The 19,950-nt window shown below is 32.0% G+C and overlaps 1 protein-coding gene across 1 annotated transcript in view; it reads left to right on the plus strand.

Moving 5' to 3' along the window:
- The window catches only part of LOC118183869 (C-type isolectin Sp-CL4-like), a 32,086-nt gene extending 12,949 nt beyond the window's left edge, over window positions 1-19,137 (plus strand). Inside the window, exons 3-5 of the mRNA XM_085827443.1 lie at window positions 14,199-14,256; window positions 14,365-14,481; window positions 17,497-19,137. Coding sequence (XP_085683569.1) covers window positions 14,199-14,256; window positions 14,365-14,481; window positions 17,497-17,732 — 411 coding nt within the window. The 3' untranslated portion in view covers window positions 17,733-19,137. The remainder of the gene's footprint in view (window positions 1-14,198; window positions 14,257-14,364; window positions 14,482-17,496) is intronic.
- The last annotated feature ends 813 nt before the right edge of the window (window positions 19,138-19,950 follow it).

A 19,950-nucleotide genomic window follows, 5' to 3' on the forward strand; every position in this document is an offset into this window, starting at 1 on the left:
TTCGCCTGCTGCTTCTTTGCTTCATATCGCTTCTTGTACATGGGGAAACCCCTGTATGAACTTACATGCGGTAGTGAGCAGAAGATGCACTTAGGTTTTTCTTCTGGCTTTAGAGGGCATTCTTTACTTCTATGATGCTGCCCACACTTGCAGCATCGCTCAAGATTTGAGCAAAGATGTTGAGAATGTCCATATTCTTGACATCTATAGCATTGAATTACGCGTTTTTTCGGGGCAAACTTCTCGATCTTGACATTAACACTTAACATATTGTTGAGTCCATGAATTGCACGTCCTTCCTTCGTTTTCTTCAGCTCCAACAGGAAAATCGGAAGTTTCTCGATAGCGTCTCCTCTTCGTCTGGAAAACTGCTTGACTTTACTTATCGGGAATTTCCTTCTCTCCAGATCTGCCTGGATTATTTCTTCCTTCATTGTCGATGGGAGGCCCTTAAGAACAACCTTAATAGCTTTTTCGCTGAGTAACTGGAAAGTATGAAATGGTATATTTCTTTTCTGCAAAACCAGAGTTGCTTTTCTGTAATCGTCTACTGACTTTAAATTAACATATAATAGTTTCATTTTCATATCGGCTTCGAATTCTTTACTGCAGGTATTGATAAGGATTTCATGAATTTTAGGCCAATCCACTTCGCTTTGCTGGAAAACTATTGGGGATGGAGTTTCCTCTTTTTCGGCTCCTTCTTCTTCTTCCATACCTTCTACTTCGCTTAGCTGCTCAAATCGATTTTCCGTCGTAACTTCCATTGGAGCTTCGTTTTCTGATATTTTCGCGGTTTTCTTAGGAGAAATCCATTCTTGTTCCTTGCTGTCTGTTCCTCTTTCAGTTATCTGCCCTGGATAAAATTTTTTCGTGAATGTCTCTACATCCATCTCACCCTTAGTTCTTTTATGAAAGTAATTGCAAATTACGTCAAATCCAAATTTCGCAATCTGGTCCCAGATTTCTTCTTCAGAAAGTGACTTGAATTTTGGGATGTCCTCATCATTTCCCATTGATAAATCTTCTGGTGTCTGTTCATCAGTAGCTTCTCCATTCGGTGTTTGAATGTCTCATTTTTCCTTACCATGCTTAACATCTTTCTTCTTACTTGGTTGTTCGCTTTCCGTATCTGACATAGTTTTCGCCTTTTTCGCTTTACTTTTCTTTTCTTTGGCCATAAGGGATGAAATCCTTTTTCTTCAATGGATAGGTCTTGTTGGTTTTGGACGAACGCTCGCTTGGGTAGTGCTCTTCATCAGAACTATCAAGTGTTGTCCTATAAAAGGACATTTTTGTTTTTCGGTTTCGCAAATCAATGACTTATTTATAGACACAAAAATTTTTGACGAAAAAATAACTTAGAATGAACTCATACTGTGCTACAAACTCAGAGGTTTTCCTCCTTTTATAAGATTTTTAAATCGCGTGCGAGAATTTTCTGGTACTTTGTCGAAATCAAAAAGACATATTTATATATTTAATGTTAAATGCACGTGCTCTTGTATTTTTAATTTTCCGGCTTAGCTTTCTTCTTTTAATATTCGTGACGCGCTGCACTGCGCGGGAAATAAAACCATTTAATTTATAACTGAACTAACATTAGCTTTTTAAATATGAAATTCGTAACAATGCAGTAAATAGCGTGCCCTATAAGGAAATCAACTTTCTTAGTTTAAGATTCAAACTGTGGCCATTTTGAAACATCCTAGCACACTTCTATGGGCAAAATCTGATTCACAATTCTTGGAGACTCATTTAGTCCTTTTTTTTTTTTTTTTTTTTTTGTTTTTAATGTGCACTTACATAAAAATAACTGTTCTAGATAGTCATCATACTTTTCGTGTCGCCTTTAGTTTTTTATGTCATAAAAATGAAGAGTTTTTCAATAAATTACATGTTGATGCTTTCTTAACGGTAGTAGTACAAAAATGACAGTTCTGCGGCAGGAGGGTCAGAGGGTCAGGGGGCGTCGTCAATGACGTCACACAGAGGGCGGGGCCAAAGGCAACGCCTTCACACTAGGAGGCGTGGTTTCGAGTGGAGTTGAGTTGTTTTCAGATGGCTGGTTGAGTTGTAGACCTCCTGCTTTTCATTTAAAGTTAGTTTTTTTATATTGGCAACGGGAAATATTTTCTGCATCTTAATTTTGATGATATAGCGATGCTGCCCTCTCTTGACGAAAAAGTGAATTATATGTTTTAGAAATATATTTTTTAAGTCTGGTGTTAAAATTATTCAAAGCGCGACTCTGAAAACAATGTAAAAGAAACAAATATAAAAAAGACTTTCCTTTGATGATAGTTCATCATGTCATGAAAATGAAATTACAAGATAATTTGTTTTTATTACTCAATTTTATTCTGATACTTTTATCCTTTCTAGTTTTAAATGAAACTTTAACTTATTTCTTAGGTTTTCTGTTCATAATAACATATTCATTTACTGTCATATTTTTTTAATACTTAACACGTTTCTAATTTGTAATATTTATTTAATTTCCACATACTATTTTTTTTTTCATACCTTTCATAAATTTCAGCATATCCTGATTTTTAACTTATATGTTATATTTCACAAACGTTCCCGCACATGCTGTTTATTTGTTACATTACTTAATTTTAGATGCAATTTAACACTTTTTTTAACGTTATAATGTTCAATATATTCTGAATTTTAACTTCATATACTTTTTTTAAACCACTCTAGTATTCTATACACACTTTAACTTAGTGGTATGAAATTGTATTTAAAAAGAAACGTTTAATTTTCGTGATCTTAGTTCTTTTACTAAATTTTCTACAGAATTTCTAATTTCTTTCACGTGTTTAACAATATCTTCCTTACATTACCGAATATTTTTTAAAAAACTTAAGTCTATAACTGTTAATTGCTTTTCTTACGTTCATGATTTCCCTTCTGTGTTTATATTTCTTAATTCTAGCTTAACTTATTTATTATAATGTTTTTATTTCTGTCTCATCACTCGTAATTCCAACATTTTATCCCTTTTTATTCATTTTAACGATATGGATTGTTTTCATTTACTCCATATTCAAATATTTCCTTACAATTTTTATAATACTTGTTTTATTCCTCGATCATAATAGATCATCTACAGGTTTTACTCAGAAATTTCCATTCACAACTTTACAGTTTAATACCATTTATATCTAAATGTATTTCTTTCTCATATAGTTTTATGGTCTTCGAAGTTTCTAACATCATATTTAGTTTTAAATCCCGATTACCTTTAAGTGTGTTGATAATTTTCATTTCTAATTTTACAACCACGTTCAGTGTTTCATCCACACATACCAAAATATTTCTTACATTTTCTGATATTTAGTCTATGTCATATTTCAGTACTTCAAATGAATTTACACTGCTCACACTATTATTTTTTCATGTTTTAGAGACACTAACTATACTAATTTTACTATTTTTCCTGCACTAATTGCATCTATGTCAGCACTCATGCTAAACTAGCAATTGTTTTGCATCACATGCATAAAGAAATTCTTAAAACCAACTTTTTCAATATCGTACTCAAATTACTGTTTTCCAGATGGGAATTACCAGTATTCTTTGGTTTTACTCTGTTACATCTTTTTAAATTTTAACATCTTACTTTTAATTCTAACATGCATCTTTTAAACAGTTTTTTCTTTTAATGATAGCCTTACCTTATTTGTTCAAATTAATTCTTTCATTCACCTTCTTTACTACCTTTCAGTACCTTCATAATTCACTATGCAAACGCAATGTCTTTCACTGACATTCTGTTTAATAATGCCACAAGTTTCCTTAATTGACAAAAAAGCGAATTATTTCTCATTTCAAAATAGAACTACTATATTTTTGCGCAAACATTACCTTTATCCATTCAAGCCACCCCTTAACCTGTAACTGACGTAGCGATAGGAAAGGAGATTCTTATCATATGCTCTTTCGACATTTGAGGTTTCTAGAACTTCTTTGACAAGTATATCAATACCATCAGAAAATATACTTAACACTTTTACCCAGTTTAAAGGCAACATACTGTTATAAGAATGGTTTTAGTTAAATTTATAACACAAATAAACGCATTTTGTGCTAAATAGGCATAAACATTTAGATTCAGAATATTTCTTTTTAATCCGATGTAAGACTTGAATTTCATTCATGATACGGATTGTCTCTTGATTTTCTTTTTGTTTACCTTACACTAATAGAAAATTTTTATTTTACAAGTTCAGCTTTTAATGAAATAGAAATAAAAACTACGATACACCTGCTGTTTTTAAGAAAAGGAACTTTGATATATTTCTGGAAATGTAAATGCTTTTAGAGTTTTCTTTCAATAACGTTGATTTTCATTACTTTACTAACTTCAATAATTCTCTTATTAGCTAATATGAATGAAAGAAGATTGTCAAAAATGTGACACAGTATAATTCTTACGAACATATGTACCTTTACCAGCATACAGATATTACCGATTGAAATGAAGAAAGATACAGATATTTTACTCCAATCTACATTAAATTAAAAAAAATATTTAAACTTTCATACATTCCAAAGAATAAACGAAAACTCAATAGATATTGTCATGTTTGTATATATGAGATAAAAGTTTTATGAATGGTATCTAAAGTAATGCTTAGAACTTCATAAAAGCGAACATTCACTATGTTAATACACATATCATCAGTTATTTACATTAATCAATGTAATATTAATCATTACATGTACTATATGCATATATATTTAAAGTTTAATTGTCTTACAATTGAATAATTAACTATTGAGAGAAAGAGGTTCATATCTTACACTATTTAATTCACATGGAACAAATTTTTCCATCAACCACATTGAACCACGTTTATTAAATTCGCCAAAGCTCTTTTATTTCTGCATTTTCACACTCACGACACATTTTAAATGTAACTATTGATTACCATTTCAAACACCGATATCATAACTCAGTGTAAAACTACATCATAACTCATTTTTTCCCTACTAACTACAATTTTATATATTCAAGAAGTACATCTAAGACATGATCATTTTCTATGTTCTAGCAAATCGATTCAATCGCGAACATATTATTAAGACTTGCGATTTTAGAAGACTTGCATGTATTAACGATGTCAACGTTTCTTCGTTTTTGTAAGATTAGTATCAAACCATGTCGCATTCGAATATGGTGTAAGAGATCACTTTTTCTTTTAAACACTTGTAAACAATGGGTGCAATTTATAAGAAGAGAAGTATCATGCTGTTTCAAAACATCGTAATCAGCATATTTCTGTTTCTTTTGACACCAGCAAAATTAAAAAAAAAAAAAAAAAAAAAAAGGTTCGTGAGATTTTCTTCAAATTCTGTTTTACTTGAAAAAAATGTACTTGAAAAAAATTCAATACGATGTAAAGATTCATATTGTTTTAAATTCTTATGCTCACTAAATATTTTTTATCACGATTTACTCTTAAAAGTAACTTTATAAGTTTTCATATCCTTTTTACATGAAAAGAACTTGTGATTATTCACTACAAAATTCTAAGACGAGAAGCTTCGCGACTTTTCAAACTACAATTATCTAAATAGCAAAAATTATCTAAAACATACATTAACGAAATGATTTCATCAACACTTATCGTAATACATTCTTGTCATGTCTTGTTTGTGAAGCCAGTCTTTCCGGCGTCATATGTGTAAAAATAATCATGATAGGATAGTGGGAAAGAGTTATAGTGTCCTAATGTTGTTATTCTGAACCTCGATATTACATATATGCATAAGGAGAATCTTAAAAGCATCATCCACTTATCATGATAGAGTAATGGAAAATTTCTAAAACTCTGATAATCATACGCGAAAGAATGTATTATCTTAAGGTTGTTGTTGCTATTCCAAATTTGACAATACATACAGAAGTGAAGGAAGACCCTTGATGAGTGCTGCACGTTATCATGATAACGTGAAGTCTACAGCGCTTATCAAGGATCTTCCTTCACTTCTGTATGTATTTGAAGAAAATCTCACGAACCTTTTTTTTTTTTTTTTTTTTTTAATTTTGCTGGTGTCAAAAGAAACAGAAATATGCTGATTACGATGTTTTGAAACAGCATGATACTTCTCTTCTTATAAATTGCACCCATTGTTTACAAGTGTTTAAAAGAAAAAGTGATCTCTTACACCATATTCGAATGCGACATGGTTTGATACTAATCTTACAAAAACGAAGAAACGTTGACATCGTTAATACATGCAAGTCTTCTAAAATCGCAAGTCTTAATAATATGTTCGCGATTGAATCGATTTGCTAGAACATAGAAAATGATCATGTCTTAGATGTACTTCTTGAATATATAAAATTGTAGTTAGTAGGGAAAAAATGAGTTATGATGTAGTTTTACACTGAGTTATGATATCGGTGTTTGAAATGGTAATCAATAGTTACATTTAAAATGTGTCGTGAGTGTGAAAATGCAGAAATAAAAGAGCTTTGGCGAATTTAATAAACGTGGTTCAATGTGGTTGATGGAAAAATTTGTTCCATGTGAATTAAATAGTGTAAGATATGAACCTCTTTCTCTCAATAGTTAATTATTCAATTGTAAGACAATTAAACTTTAAATATATATGCATATAGTACATGTAATGATTAATATTACATTGATTAATGTAAATAACTGATGATATGTGTATTAACATAGTGAATGTTCGCTTTTATGAAGTTCTAAGCATTACTTTAGATACCATTCATAAAACTTTTATCTCATATATACAAACATGACAATATCTATTGAGTTTTCGTTTATTCTTTGGAATGTATGAAAGTTTAAATATTTTTTTTAATTTAATGTAGATTGGAGTAAAATATCTGTATCTTTCTTCATTTCAATCGGTAATATCTGTATGCTGGTAAAGGTACATATGTTCGTAAGAATTATACTGTGTCACATTTTTGACAATCTTCTTTCATTCATATTAGCTAATAAGAGAATTATTGAAGTTAGTAAAGTAATGAAAATCAACGTTATTGAAAGAAAACTCTAAAAGCATTTACATTTCCAGAAATATATCAAAGTTCCTTTTCTTAAAAACAGCAGGTGTATCGTAGTTTTTATTTCTATTTCATTAAAAGCTGAACTTGTAAAATAAAAATTTTCTATTAGTGTAAGGTAAACAAAAAGAAAATCAAGAGACAATCCGTATCATGAATGAAATTCAAGTCTTACATCGGATTAAAAAGAAATATTCTGAATCTAAATGTTTATGCCTATTTAGCACAAAATGCGTTTATTTGTGTTATAAATTTAACTAAAACCATTCTTATAACAGTATGTTGCCTTTAAACTGGGTAAAAGTGTTAAGTATATTTTCTGATGGTATTGATATACTTGTCAAAGAAGTTCTAGAAACCTCAAATGTCGAAAGAGCATATGATAAGAATCTCCTTTCCTATCGCTACGTCAGTTACAGGTTAAGGGGTGGCTTGAATGGATAAAGGTAATGTTTGCGCAAAAATATAGTAGTTCTATTTTGAAATGAGAAATAATTCGCTTTTTTGTCAATTAAGGAAACTTGTGGCATTATTAAACAGAATGTCAGTGAAAGACATTGCGTTTGCATAGTGAATTATGAAGGTACTGAAAGGTAGTAAAGAAGGTGAATGAAAGAATTAATTTGAACAAATAAGGTAAGGCTATCATTAAAAGAAAAAACTGTTTAAAAGATGCATGTTAGAATTAAAAGTAAGATGTTAAAATTTAAAAAGATGTAACAGAGTAAAACCAAAGAATACTGGTAATTCCCATCTGGAAAACAGTAATTTGAGTACGATATTGAAAAAGTTGGTTTTAAGAATTTCTTTATGCATGTGATGCAAAACAATTGCTAGTTTAGCATGAGTGCTGACATAGATGCAATTAGTGCAGGAAAAATAGTAAAATTAGTATAGTTAGTGTCTCTAAAACATGAAAAAATAATAGTGTGAGCAGTGTAAATTCATTTGAAGTACTGAAATATGACATAGACTAAATATCAGAAAATGTAAGAAATATTTTGGTATGTGTGGATGAAACACTGAACGTGGTTGTAAAATTAGAAATGAAAATTATCAACACACTTAAAGGTAATCGGGATTTAAAACTAAATATGATGTTAGAAACTTCGAAGACCATAAAACTATATGAGAAAGAAATACATTTAGATATAAATGGTATTAAACTGTAAAGTTGTGAATGGAAATTTCTGAGTAAAACCTGTAGATGATCTATTATGATCGAGGAATAAAACAAGTATTATAAAAATTGTAAGGAAATATTTGAATATGGAGTAAATGAAAACAATCCATATCGTTAAAATGAATAAAAAGGGATAAAATGTTGGAATTACGAGTGATGAGACAGAAATAAAAACATTATAATAAATAAGTTAAGCTAGAATTAAGAAATATAAACACAGAAGGGAAATCATGAACGTAAGAAAAGCAATTAACAGTTATAGACTTAAGTTTTTTAAAAAATATTCGGTAATGTAAGGAAGATATTGTTAAACACGTGAAAGAAATTAGAAATTCTGTAGAAAATTTAGTAAAAGAACTAAGATCACGAAAATTAAACGTTTCTTTTTAAATACAATTTCATACCACTAAGTTAAAGTGTGTATAGAATACTAGAGTGGTTTAAAAAAAGTAAATGAAGTTAAAATTCAGAATATATTGAACATTATAACGTTAAAAAAAGTGTTAAATTGCATCTAAAATTAAGTAATGTAACAAATAAACAGCATGTGCGGGAACGTTTGTGAAATATAACATATAAGTTAAAAATCAGGATATGCTGAAATTTATGAAAGGTATGAAAAAAAAAATAGTATGTGGAAATTAAATAAATATTACAAATTAGAAACGTGTTAAGTATTAAAAAAATATGACAGTAAATGAATATGTTATTATGAACAGAAAACCTAAGAAATAAGTTAAAGTTTCATTTAAAACTAGAAAGGATAAAAGTATCAGAATAAAATTGAGTAATAAAAACAAATTATCTTGTAATTTCATTTTCATGACATGATGAACTATCATCAAAGGAAAGTCTTTTTTATATTTGTTTCTTTTACATTGTTTTCAGAGTCGCGCTTTGAATAATTTTAACACCAGACTTAAAAAATATATTTCTAAAACATATAATTCACTTTTTCGTCAAGAGAGGGCAGCATCGCTATATCATCAAAATTAAGATGCAGAAAATATTTCCCGTTGCCAATATAAAAAAACTAACTTTAAATGAAAAGCAGGAGGTCTACAACTCAACCAGCCATCTGAAAACAACTCAACTCCACTCGAAACCACGCCTCCTAGTGTGAAGGCGTTGCCTTTGGCCCCGCCCTCTGTGTGACGTCATTGACGACGCCCCCTGACCCTCTGACCCTCCTGCCGCAGAACTGTCATTTTTATACTACTAACGGTGATGAAAAGTTACTTGATACATATTTTTATTACTATAAGCACATTAAAAATAAATTCAGAAATCGTAATATGTATTCTGATCGTATTTCTGAAATTGTTGAACGATTTCAGAAATACGAAATATTGATTATCGTAATATTTTGAAAAAATTAACTATACAAAATAACGTGTTTAACAACTGATGAATCCGCGTACTCTATTCTGTCAAAGATATTAAAGGAAAGAAAAACATTTTTTAAAGACCAGCGTAACAGAACAACATTCAAACCGTCTGTCAGATATATACATACCTTCACTACTGGTAATGCATAGTTGCATTGTTAACAACTTTTAAGTTTGATGAGTTCTGATGCCCTCTTCAGTTTTTATACAATTTATATTCGGCAAATCACTTTGGAAAATCTATGACTTACTTGATCCTATTAAGCATAATCCTATGAGTCACTTGATCGATATGTAAATTTTAAATCATATTTACGATTGGATTATCTGATAGCTATATAAGATATTTCTTCAGCTTTCTTATCATGCCTTCGTGGTGTAATGACAGAACACTTGCCACGTAATCGAGAAGTCAGTGGTTCGAGTCCCGCTCTATTTCACTCTAAAATTCACTCTATTTGTTTACTATAGCGACACAACATGGCGCTAGCTTCACTTAACAGCCTTAAATTTCGTTCATATTATAACTCAGAGTGCATATAAATTTATATCATTTGAAGAATCGTTGCCACATGTTCTATTCAAATACTATAATAAATCTAAAACGATGTATAAAAGAAATTAAGGAAACAAAACAAAAAAGAAAGAGTTTTTCACCGACGATTCAGTATTTCTCATTCAATTAATTTAGTTCTTACTTCGCGACAAGGCAAAAATACACAAAAACTCAAAATAGCTTTATTAAAAATTATGAAGTAAATCTGAAACACTTACTTCCTCGAATAAATTCCAGAATTGATTAAGCAGGATTTAATTCGCAATAATTAAAGAAGGCGTTATCTTTGTTGTTGCGAAGCTTAGTTTATCTAGATTGGCAACAAATCCGCTATTTTGCCAAATTTGAAATGTAAACAAACATGTCCGCCATCGCTAAATTCATTAGACTTAGCTGCACTTAAACAACTTTTAAATTGTTGATAACTCCACAAATATTGCATGCAGATTTACTAAAGGCATAAAATGCTTAACCGGTTTATAAGAACAACATAATTCAATAATTTTTAAAGCAAAAAATTCACAATTTACAAATATATAAGAATGAAGAAACTGAGCTCACTGAGCCGAGTAACAGAGTGGAGATATATATACATATATTTATATACTTTTGGTGAGGCCGATTGCGACCAAAATACGAAGTGCACATCTATATGTTATAGCAGTCCTACATACAAAATTTCAACGTTCTGAGGCTACTCGCTTTGAGTTATGCGAGATACGTACATACGTATGTACGCACTGACGCCACGAAAAATTCTCTTCAGAATTCATTTTAAATCAATTATATATTTTTTGGAGGGAAAAGAGTCCTTTATATTGTCCTTACTTGCGGATGTCACACAAAAACATTATTAAATTGCATTGGATAGCAGTCAAAAATCGATATTTTCGTTGAAATATGATACCCGAAAATTTTCGTGATTACAATGCTTCCTTTTTACTTCGTACAAGGAAGTAAAAACTGACGTAAATAAGGATTTGTCGCCAAAGAAAAATTAACGTCACAATCTGCCTTTGTCTATCGATACTATCTAAAAGAGTTGATATTTAAATTCCTCTCTAATTGCATTTTCTTCGGCAGCCGAAGATGAATTAAAAATTCGCTAGCACCTTAAAAATCTTTGCACAAATACGAGTACATTCTTCTGAAAGAATGCTTTGCTTCTGAAAGCCGGTTTCAGAAGTTAAAGAAGAAATGCAAAGCAAAAGGAAATACACAGTTAATTATCTCACTCTGATTTAAACTGCACACACTGCGAGTATTATCTCCAGAGATTAATTTCTAAAATTACAGGTGCCTGTGAAAAACTCTCAAGAAAGAAGAACAGAATTAAATAAATAAATAATATGACTAGTAAAATAATTATCAATTAAACATTTAAATAATTCATTAGGAAACTTAAATAATTAATGATCATAATAATTAAATAATTAATATTAAGATTTAATAAAATGTAAAGAGATAAATAAAAATATAATATGTTATTAAATAAGTGGTAAATAATTAAATGATAAAATAAAGTACAGAATCTTTTTTTTTGGTGTTTCGACTGGAATTCCAATTTCACCCAAAAAAAATAAGAAATATCTCAACAGGTCTGTGGTTTAATTGAACCTCTGAATATGACGTACTACTTCAAGGGATAATAGATGTAAAAATCATTCTTTTTCTAGCACACCAATGCAAAATGGATGAAAATCTAGAGAATGCTATAAACAGCAAGAGAATATAGAGAAAATTTTAACAAATGAAAATATAAGGTATTTCTCCCGCCTTTCTAGCATGCCTTCGTGGTGTAGTGGTTCTGCACGCTGGGGCGGTATTCGAGAGGTTCGTGGTTCGATTCCCGGCGAAAGTGTTGCATATTTTTCATCTTGCCTGCTTCCGAAAATCATTTAATGTCTCTAGCTGCAGGTATGAAAACAAAAAGAGAAGAGTCCTACATTTTCTGACCCTCTCCGTATAATTCTAGTTGTCAAGCAGATTATGACAGGGAAGCAAATTTTCACCGAAGCTGAACAAAGAGTAACAAGTGACAATTTTTATTCCTCCTCTTTAGTTACATCGTTCTAAAAAGGTCTGCGGGTACTCTTTTTCACGTCTAGATGTACCGTTTAAGACACTAGAGTCGGACGAAAAATTTACCCCATGACATAATTTCATTGTATTTTCTAAAGAATAAGACTTTGATATGTTGGAGGGAGCTTTTCTTTCCTTAAAAGTCTCGACCTCTATCAAAGGGTTTGTTTCCCAAGGAAAGAGAAGTATGCATTCAGAAGTTAGAATCAATTTTTAATTTAATTTTATTATCAAAAATAAAATTTTCGAGATCAGATTTCTACTGAAATTGCTTTTCAGTTGCATTAAAGAAGCTCAGGAGCTTTCTTATTTCTTATTATTTAGCTTTCCCTTTCTTACTTATTATTTGCTAGCAGCTACGCGACCAGCCTTCGTCTAGCTTTTAAATGTACCGGAAAAATGCCTGAAGGGAACACCGAACATTAAATTTAAAAACTGCGCAGAAGTTTACTCTGCGGAACAAATTCATTAAAAAAAAATAATTTTTTTTAAAGAGAAAAAATCTGAAAGGTTTCAGATTTTAAATTACGTCCAAAGGGGCGTTTTTTTAGCGTTTTGTGTGTTAACTTTATTTATTAAATATCACGTTCTTCGCACTTAAACCATAAAATTCAGTTCAGTAGCAATGTCGCAAAATAATTTTAAAGTGAGCCTATCTTTAGAATTCCCGATACACAGTTCCGCGCACCGCTGAAGATAAAAAGGTCCCCCCCCTTGCTCTAGAGTGTTGCCATTGCTCGCTTTTAAATCGTTGAGTTTTTACTCAAAAATTCGTTAAAGTTTTACAAAATATGAAATCGATAATAAAACAAATTCCAAATTTCAAATTTGGTCTTCCACATATCCATATTCGTAGGAGGATGACGTCATTCAAAACTCGATGGCTCTATGTACCGTTGTTTTATCACAATGCGAGAAATAGACTTACATTTATGCAGATTCTTCATTGTTTAAATTCTTCAAACATAATGCAAGACTCTAACATTTGGGGGCAACAGTTTGAAAAGTGAAACGGACATTTATAGTGATTCAACGCAAAATGAAAACAATAGACCTTCAGGGACAAAGCGCCTTTGGGCTAATAATGTATTACATATAACAAAATTGCAATGAAATACGCAATATCCTTTAATACAAATATTAATTTCCCTAATAAATAATTTAACCAATTTCCCGTTGCCTTGTCTCAAAAAAGTCCAGTATCCAAGATAAACATTAAATTTAAAAACTGCACATATTTATCGCCCTCATTTTTCCAAGTGGCACCGATGTTGATTTTAAACAGTCAGCAGTCCAGTATACAATTGAATGAAAAACTGTTGCCAAAAACCACATTTCTAAAAGAATTAAACTATTCAAAATAATGCGATAAAACCGAAAAAATAAAATAAAAAAAGATCTGATTCGAATTTTGAAAAAATCGTTTCGAGGTGCACTGGCTCTTGTCTAGATGTACCTATATACTAGCTTACGCGCAAAGCACGAACGAAAGACACACACTCTTTCTTTTATTATATGTAGAGATTATTTCTTCTGAGGTGCGCCCCGACTAGAATTATGATTTATCCCAAAAACTAAGAAGCAGGGCTCCAGAGCAATTTAAGCTCCGATTCTCTCTAAATACTTCAGCTTATTACAAAATTAATATTATTAAAAGATTTAATAATATTAATTTTAAAGATATTCTAAAAATAAACAATAGTAATACCGATAATCGTTGAATTCAAAATGGTATGAAGCGACAGTTAGCAAAAGTTTTCAAAAATAATTAAATGTTTAACTATAGTAGCTTACAGATACCTAAAGATATTAATACGGCGAATGATATTCTACGAACGTAAGTATTTAATGTGAACTACAATTTTCAATTTTGTAATAATGCAGGTTAAAATAAATAACTACAGTCTGAAATAAAACATTTTTTATTATTTTCAGACAGAATTTATGAAATCGAAGCAATGTGCTTTAAAAGGAAAATGTTCAAACAAATGCAGTAAGTCTTATTGATTTTAAGTTATTCCGTTATTAGTCAGCTTATGTTGCTATTAAGTAGTGTTCTGAAGGTGTTCCGATTATTTATTTTATACTTTCTGCCTTCTAGGAAAATTCAAGTTGTACAAAACTCCTTTATCGTGGCAAGAGGCACATGCGGCTTGTCGTGCTGAGCAAGCGTTTTTAGCCATGCCTTTAAATTTGAACGATCACGAAACGCTAATAAGTAAGAAACTTGTCTTTCTTGTTTCAAAATGACTATATTTTATTTTAAATTATTTGATATATTGACTATACCTGTAATTTAAATTTGAAAACGGTAAACTGTAGAATTCTCTACTAACTAATTACACTTTTCCAGCGCATCAGACGATGCGCATGAAGAAGACACCGAAAATCTAAAAGAAATATTAATACATATTAACTAAAATAGCATGAAACTTCAATTTTTATACCATAGAAACCGAGACTTTGGTCCAAAAACTCCTGTTTTACTTCCTTGTACGAAGTAAAATGGAAGTATTGCAATCGCAAAAAACTTCAGGCATCCTATTTCAACGAAAATATCCATATTGGCAGCTATTGAATGCAACAGAATATTTTTGCGTGACATCCGTACGTAAGGACAGAATAAAGGACTCTTTCCCTCCCAAAAAAATTATAAAACTGGTTTAAAATGAATTCTGAAGAGAAATTTTCGTTACGTCTATGCATACGTACGTATATGCGTATCTCGCATAACTCAAAAACGAGTAGCCTCAGAACGTTATACACTGACTGCCAATAAGTATTTGGACACCTGGTGATAGAAAAGAAAAACTAACTTTATTCAAAATTAATAGTTGGTAGAGCCTCCACGAGAGGTAGTTACAGCGTGGACCTTCCGGGGCATACTTTCCACAAGTCTTTGTATGACAGGTAGTGGTATTTTCTTCCACTCGGCTTGGAGAAGACATAGAATTTCCTTCACCAATTTTGCGCTGGTAGTGCACCCCTGAATTCGGGGATGCAACTCGTCCCAGAGGTTCTCGATAGGGTTCAGGTCTGGACTCTTGTCAGACCAGTCCATTCGATGAATTCCATTGGCACCATACCAAATCTTGGTTAACGTCGAAATATGACAACTGGCATTATCGTCCTGAAAGTAACAGGGGTCCAACCCGTAAAACTTCCACAACGTAGGAAACACACTGTCATCCAAAATAGTACAGTAGGCATCGGAGTTGAGCTTACCATGAATAGGGAGCAAGGGTCCCAGTCCATAACAGGAGAAACACCCCAGACCATAATTCCACCTCCGCCGAACTTGACTGTTGGCACAATTCATTCTGGCAAGAGACGTTCTCCAGGTAGACGCCAGACCCAGATCCTGCCATCCGAACGGTAAAGGGTGAACCTTGATTCGTCACTCCAAAGAACCCGTTTCTACTGATCTCTACGGTCCAATTTCGATGTGCTTTGCACCACATTAACCGAGTAGCGCGGTTGGACTTTGTGATCAAAGGCTTATGGGCAGCAGCACGACCATGAAAACCAAGCAGATGTGCTTCCTTACGGATGGTATTCATTGAACCAATACTCCCGGATGCCTGTTGAAACTCCTTGCGGATGAGGGCCGTCAGTTGGGTGCGGTTCTTCCGAATTTCTCTGGACAGCACTCGTCGGTCTCTATCTCCCAGTTTCGTTGGTCTTCCGAATCGGGGCATATTTCGACAATCACCGCTCACCTTCCACTTCTTAATCACATAGGCCACTGTCGATTTTGGGTACTTCAGATCGCTAGATATGTCCCTTAAGGATCGGCCGCATTTGTGATACCCGATAATTATACCTTTCTCGAAATCAGAGAGCTCCCAACTGCAAGGCATCTTGCATGCAACTAAAGCCGATGCTGTTTCCTACACGATATATACCGACGGAGTCCGTCACGTACCTTAGGACCGCAGATATCGTCATTTGCATAGGTGTCCAAATACTTATTGGTAGTCAGTGTAGTATGTAGATGTGCACCTTCGTATTTTGGTTGCAATCGGCCGCATCAAACGTATATAAATATATTTATATATATATCCACTCTGTTATCCGGCTCAGTGATCTCAGGTTCTTTACTCTTACATGTTTGTAAACTGTACATTTTTTGCTTTAAAAATGATTAAATTACGTTGTTCTTAGCTCCCGGTTAAGATTTTTATGCCTTCAGTAAATCTGGAAGCAACATTTGTACAATTAAATCAGCAATTTAAAAGCTGTTTAAGTGCGGTTAAGCCTAATCTTTAAATAACATGGCTGACATATTTGTTTACATTTGAGACAGCAGAATAGTAGATTTGTTGCCAATCTAGAGAGACTAAGTTTCGCAACAACAAAGATAACGCCTTCATTTATTATTGCGAATTAAATCATGCTTAAATCCTTTCTGGAATTTTTTCGAGGAAATGAGTGATTAAGATTTACTTCGTAATTTTTAATATAGAATTTTTGAGTTTTATTCAAAATAAGATCTGACAGAACTCCGTCTTGGAGTATACAATAAAAGCCGACACTTGGGCTTCAACTGAAGAGGCTAAGAAATAAACTAAAACTAATCTAAACTAAAAAAAGATATAGCCGAAGCTATCACGATTCTAACGGAGTTGGCCCCTTAATGCTAAATGACTGCGAAGCTATCAAGGGCCTGAGTACAGCCGAGCGTAATGACAGCTCTGCGACAGAGTAGCCGAAAAGGCAGACGCGCGCAAATCAGAAACTGATTCTCTCTAATTCAGCAAGTAGAACTTTGCGGTTAAATACCACTCTTCCTTTTTATGTATTCAGAGTGATTCTAAAACTACGTTCTGGCCGGAAGTAGTAAGTTGAAGTTAAGAATTTGACAGGAAAGGAAATTTAACTTAAAATCTGTTAATAAAATTAACATAATCCTAACATATGGCAAATTATTAACCGCAAAAAAATGAATTTGATTGTATTTTTATTTAATCTATATTTAATTAAAATTTTTTATTGGCGACCATTTATTTCCTGTACGACATACATTCCATTTGCAACAACAATTTTCCTAACAGCAGCGTTCTCCAAACGGATGGGCTTCAGTATTGGTTTACATAGTAAGTTTTTGATTGTGCGTTTATGTTGAAATCATGAAGGTTTATAGTAAATGCTAATTACTTAAAAGAGGATCAAATATTTAAACGTGAGTGGATTACAGTATAAGCTTACAGACTTTTTTTTTTTTTCTTTTTAGCCATGATGAGGAAAGGGAACATTCTACAAACTTGGATTGGAGTTCGAAAGAGAGAAGGTATCTTCTACTACGACAATGGTTCGCTTCTTGGGAACTTCACAATGTGGGGTCCCGATCAACCCAATGACAGCGGTGGCACACAGCAGTGTGTTCAAATGATGTCTGAGATGGAATATATGTGGAACGATTTCGACTGCGCCAGGCCTGTCGGCTACATCTGCCAATACGTGTGGTAGAACAAAGAAGAAACAGTTCTGTTTCTTCCGACATCCTTTAAATCAGTACTTGATAGTTAGATCACGAATGTAGAATTTTAGTGAAGAATTAAAAGCATGAAAGACGTCACATATTTTTTTTAAAATTGAAAGAAGCAGAAGAATTATTTTAACATGTGAACTCTTGATTTTTCTTTCTAGAGTTAAGTTTAATTAAAATTTTAAAAATACTCCATTTTTCATTTTTTTATTTGTTCAGCATTTTTGCTGTTGTAGATTGTCCTATTTTTATGATCATTTCTTTTGTTCATGTCTTTATTTTTTTGTTGCAATAAACTTATTTACCAATAGCGATTATTCATAATAAGCTTAATTTTTATTGCAAAAGAAGATGGGGTTTTAAAATTTATGATTTCAATTCGTTCAAGTTTATTTATTTTCGAATGTTACCAAAAGTGTTAAACTAAATTCAGACTTTCACATAATATGATTTTGATATATTAAGATAGTAACCGCAATTTAGCTAGAGGCGCACGAAATATTTGTACACGTATAAACACATTGTGATGCTACCAGTAAAACACAACAGATTTCTTTATTTATTAGCAATTAAAATCTTTAATACTTAAATTTAAAATTAAATAGCAGACTAATAAATATTCATTAATATGTTACGAGAACAGATAGGATTCTATTTTTGTGAACATTTTTGGAAATATCGTGCAAAATGCACGCACGAATTCACATATTTATTTGAATTTCAAGAAAGCATTTTGTTAAAGAGAAGTGAAATTTAATGAATGCACTCTCCTTTTCCTCGTTGCGTAATTGAAAGCAATGTGCATAATGTTTTACTTTGTCATCTTTAATAATATATGCAAAATGAAAAATAATATTCCGAATGTCTCTAAGAATGTTAAATAAAAAGATAGTTTCGGAAGAATAATATCTCAAACACAGAATGTAAAGTTTTGTAGGGTTTTCCTTATTTTGCATTAAAAAAAAAAATATTTTAAGTTCGATACCTGTACTGGACTTCTCAACTTCCGCTCACATTCTCTCGCCAGAATGTAAATTAAAGTGAAGAGCTTATTTAAACGGGTGAATCTCTTGAGTTTATTCAGAGCGTGTTTCGCTAGCCAAGCGCACGTTTCCTTGCTATTTCGCCTGTTACGCTGGTAAGCCTTTGGGCCTTTTCAGATTTAGTATCACGCCGGTGAGGTTCTTGTGAGTGAGGCGGTGAGGCCTCATAGGCGTAACTTGCTATCTTGCACTATTTATTTTAGGTTTGACATAAACTATATTCTACGTTTTAGTTTTCACCGCAAGTTCACGGTGCTTTTTGTAACACACGAAGACCGTGCCTTTCTGTTTAACTGTTTTGTTTTAATAAAAGGTTATTTTTACCCTTCGTCTGAGTCAGTAGTTTTATTCACGCCTATGCGAGAATTCGGCAGGTCGGCCTATTCTAGTTTATGAGGAAAAGAAGGCAAAGACTCTATACTTTTAAAGATTGATTTGAATTAGAAATGGGCACCATGAGTTAGATAACAATTTTTCCTAGGTCTTCGATATGTGTAAAATCTTGTCAATTTTTAATGGATTCTACGAATTGCCAGAAATTAGTATACTTCCTTCAGTATTCAACAAACAATCATGCAAGTTACAAACAAGTTACTGTCAAGGAAGGCACCTACTTTCGTTTGTGTTTATTTGAAATTAAAACAACCTGAAAGTCAGATTTTGTCGACTATTAAAATTTTTTTAGCCTTTTAATTAAATTCTTTTTTTAATAAAAAATTATATTAGTAAGAGATTTACAATTAACTCTTCATTTATTCAATGACCTGAGTTGGCTACTGATCAGCACAGTATAATGATTTTAGGAGACGAATTGATAGGACGGATTGATTATTATTAAAGATTTACAGATCAACGACATCTGTTTCCTATCATATAAAATATTAAAAGAATGGAAGATAAAATTTTATACCTACATGAATTTAAATAGGTGTTAAAGTCTGAAGAAGCAAAACCAGCAGCAAGCTCTTCTCAACTGCCTTTTAAAGATTCTAAGAATTTAAGGTAAGAATTACTGAAAGGAATACTATTCGGATAAAGAGTTAGGCTGATTTATTTCAAGCAGAAAGAAATAGGACAAGTCATTGGTTTGTGCATCATTAACGCCAGTCATCACAGATCCACGTCAACTCTGTCGAATAACGTCAGATTTAATATT

Source organism: Stegodyphus dumicola, chromosome 12 (genome assembly GCF_044657685.1).
Source record: "Stegodyphus dumicola isolate Sdum_Otavi_A_Nest chromosome 12, ASM4465768v1".
NCBI lineage: Eukaryota > Metazoa > Arthropoda > Arachnida > Araneae > Eresidae > Stegodyphus > Stegodyphus dumicola.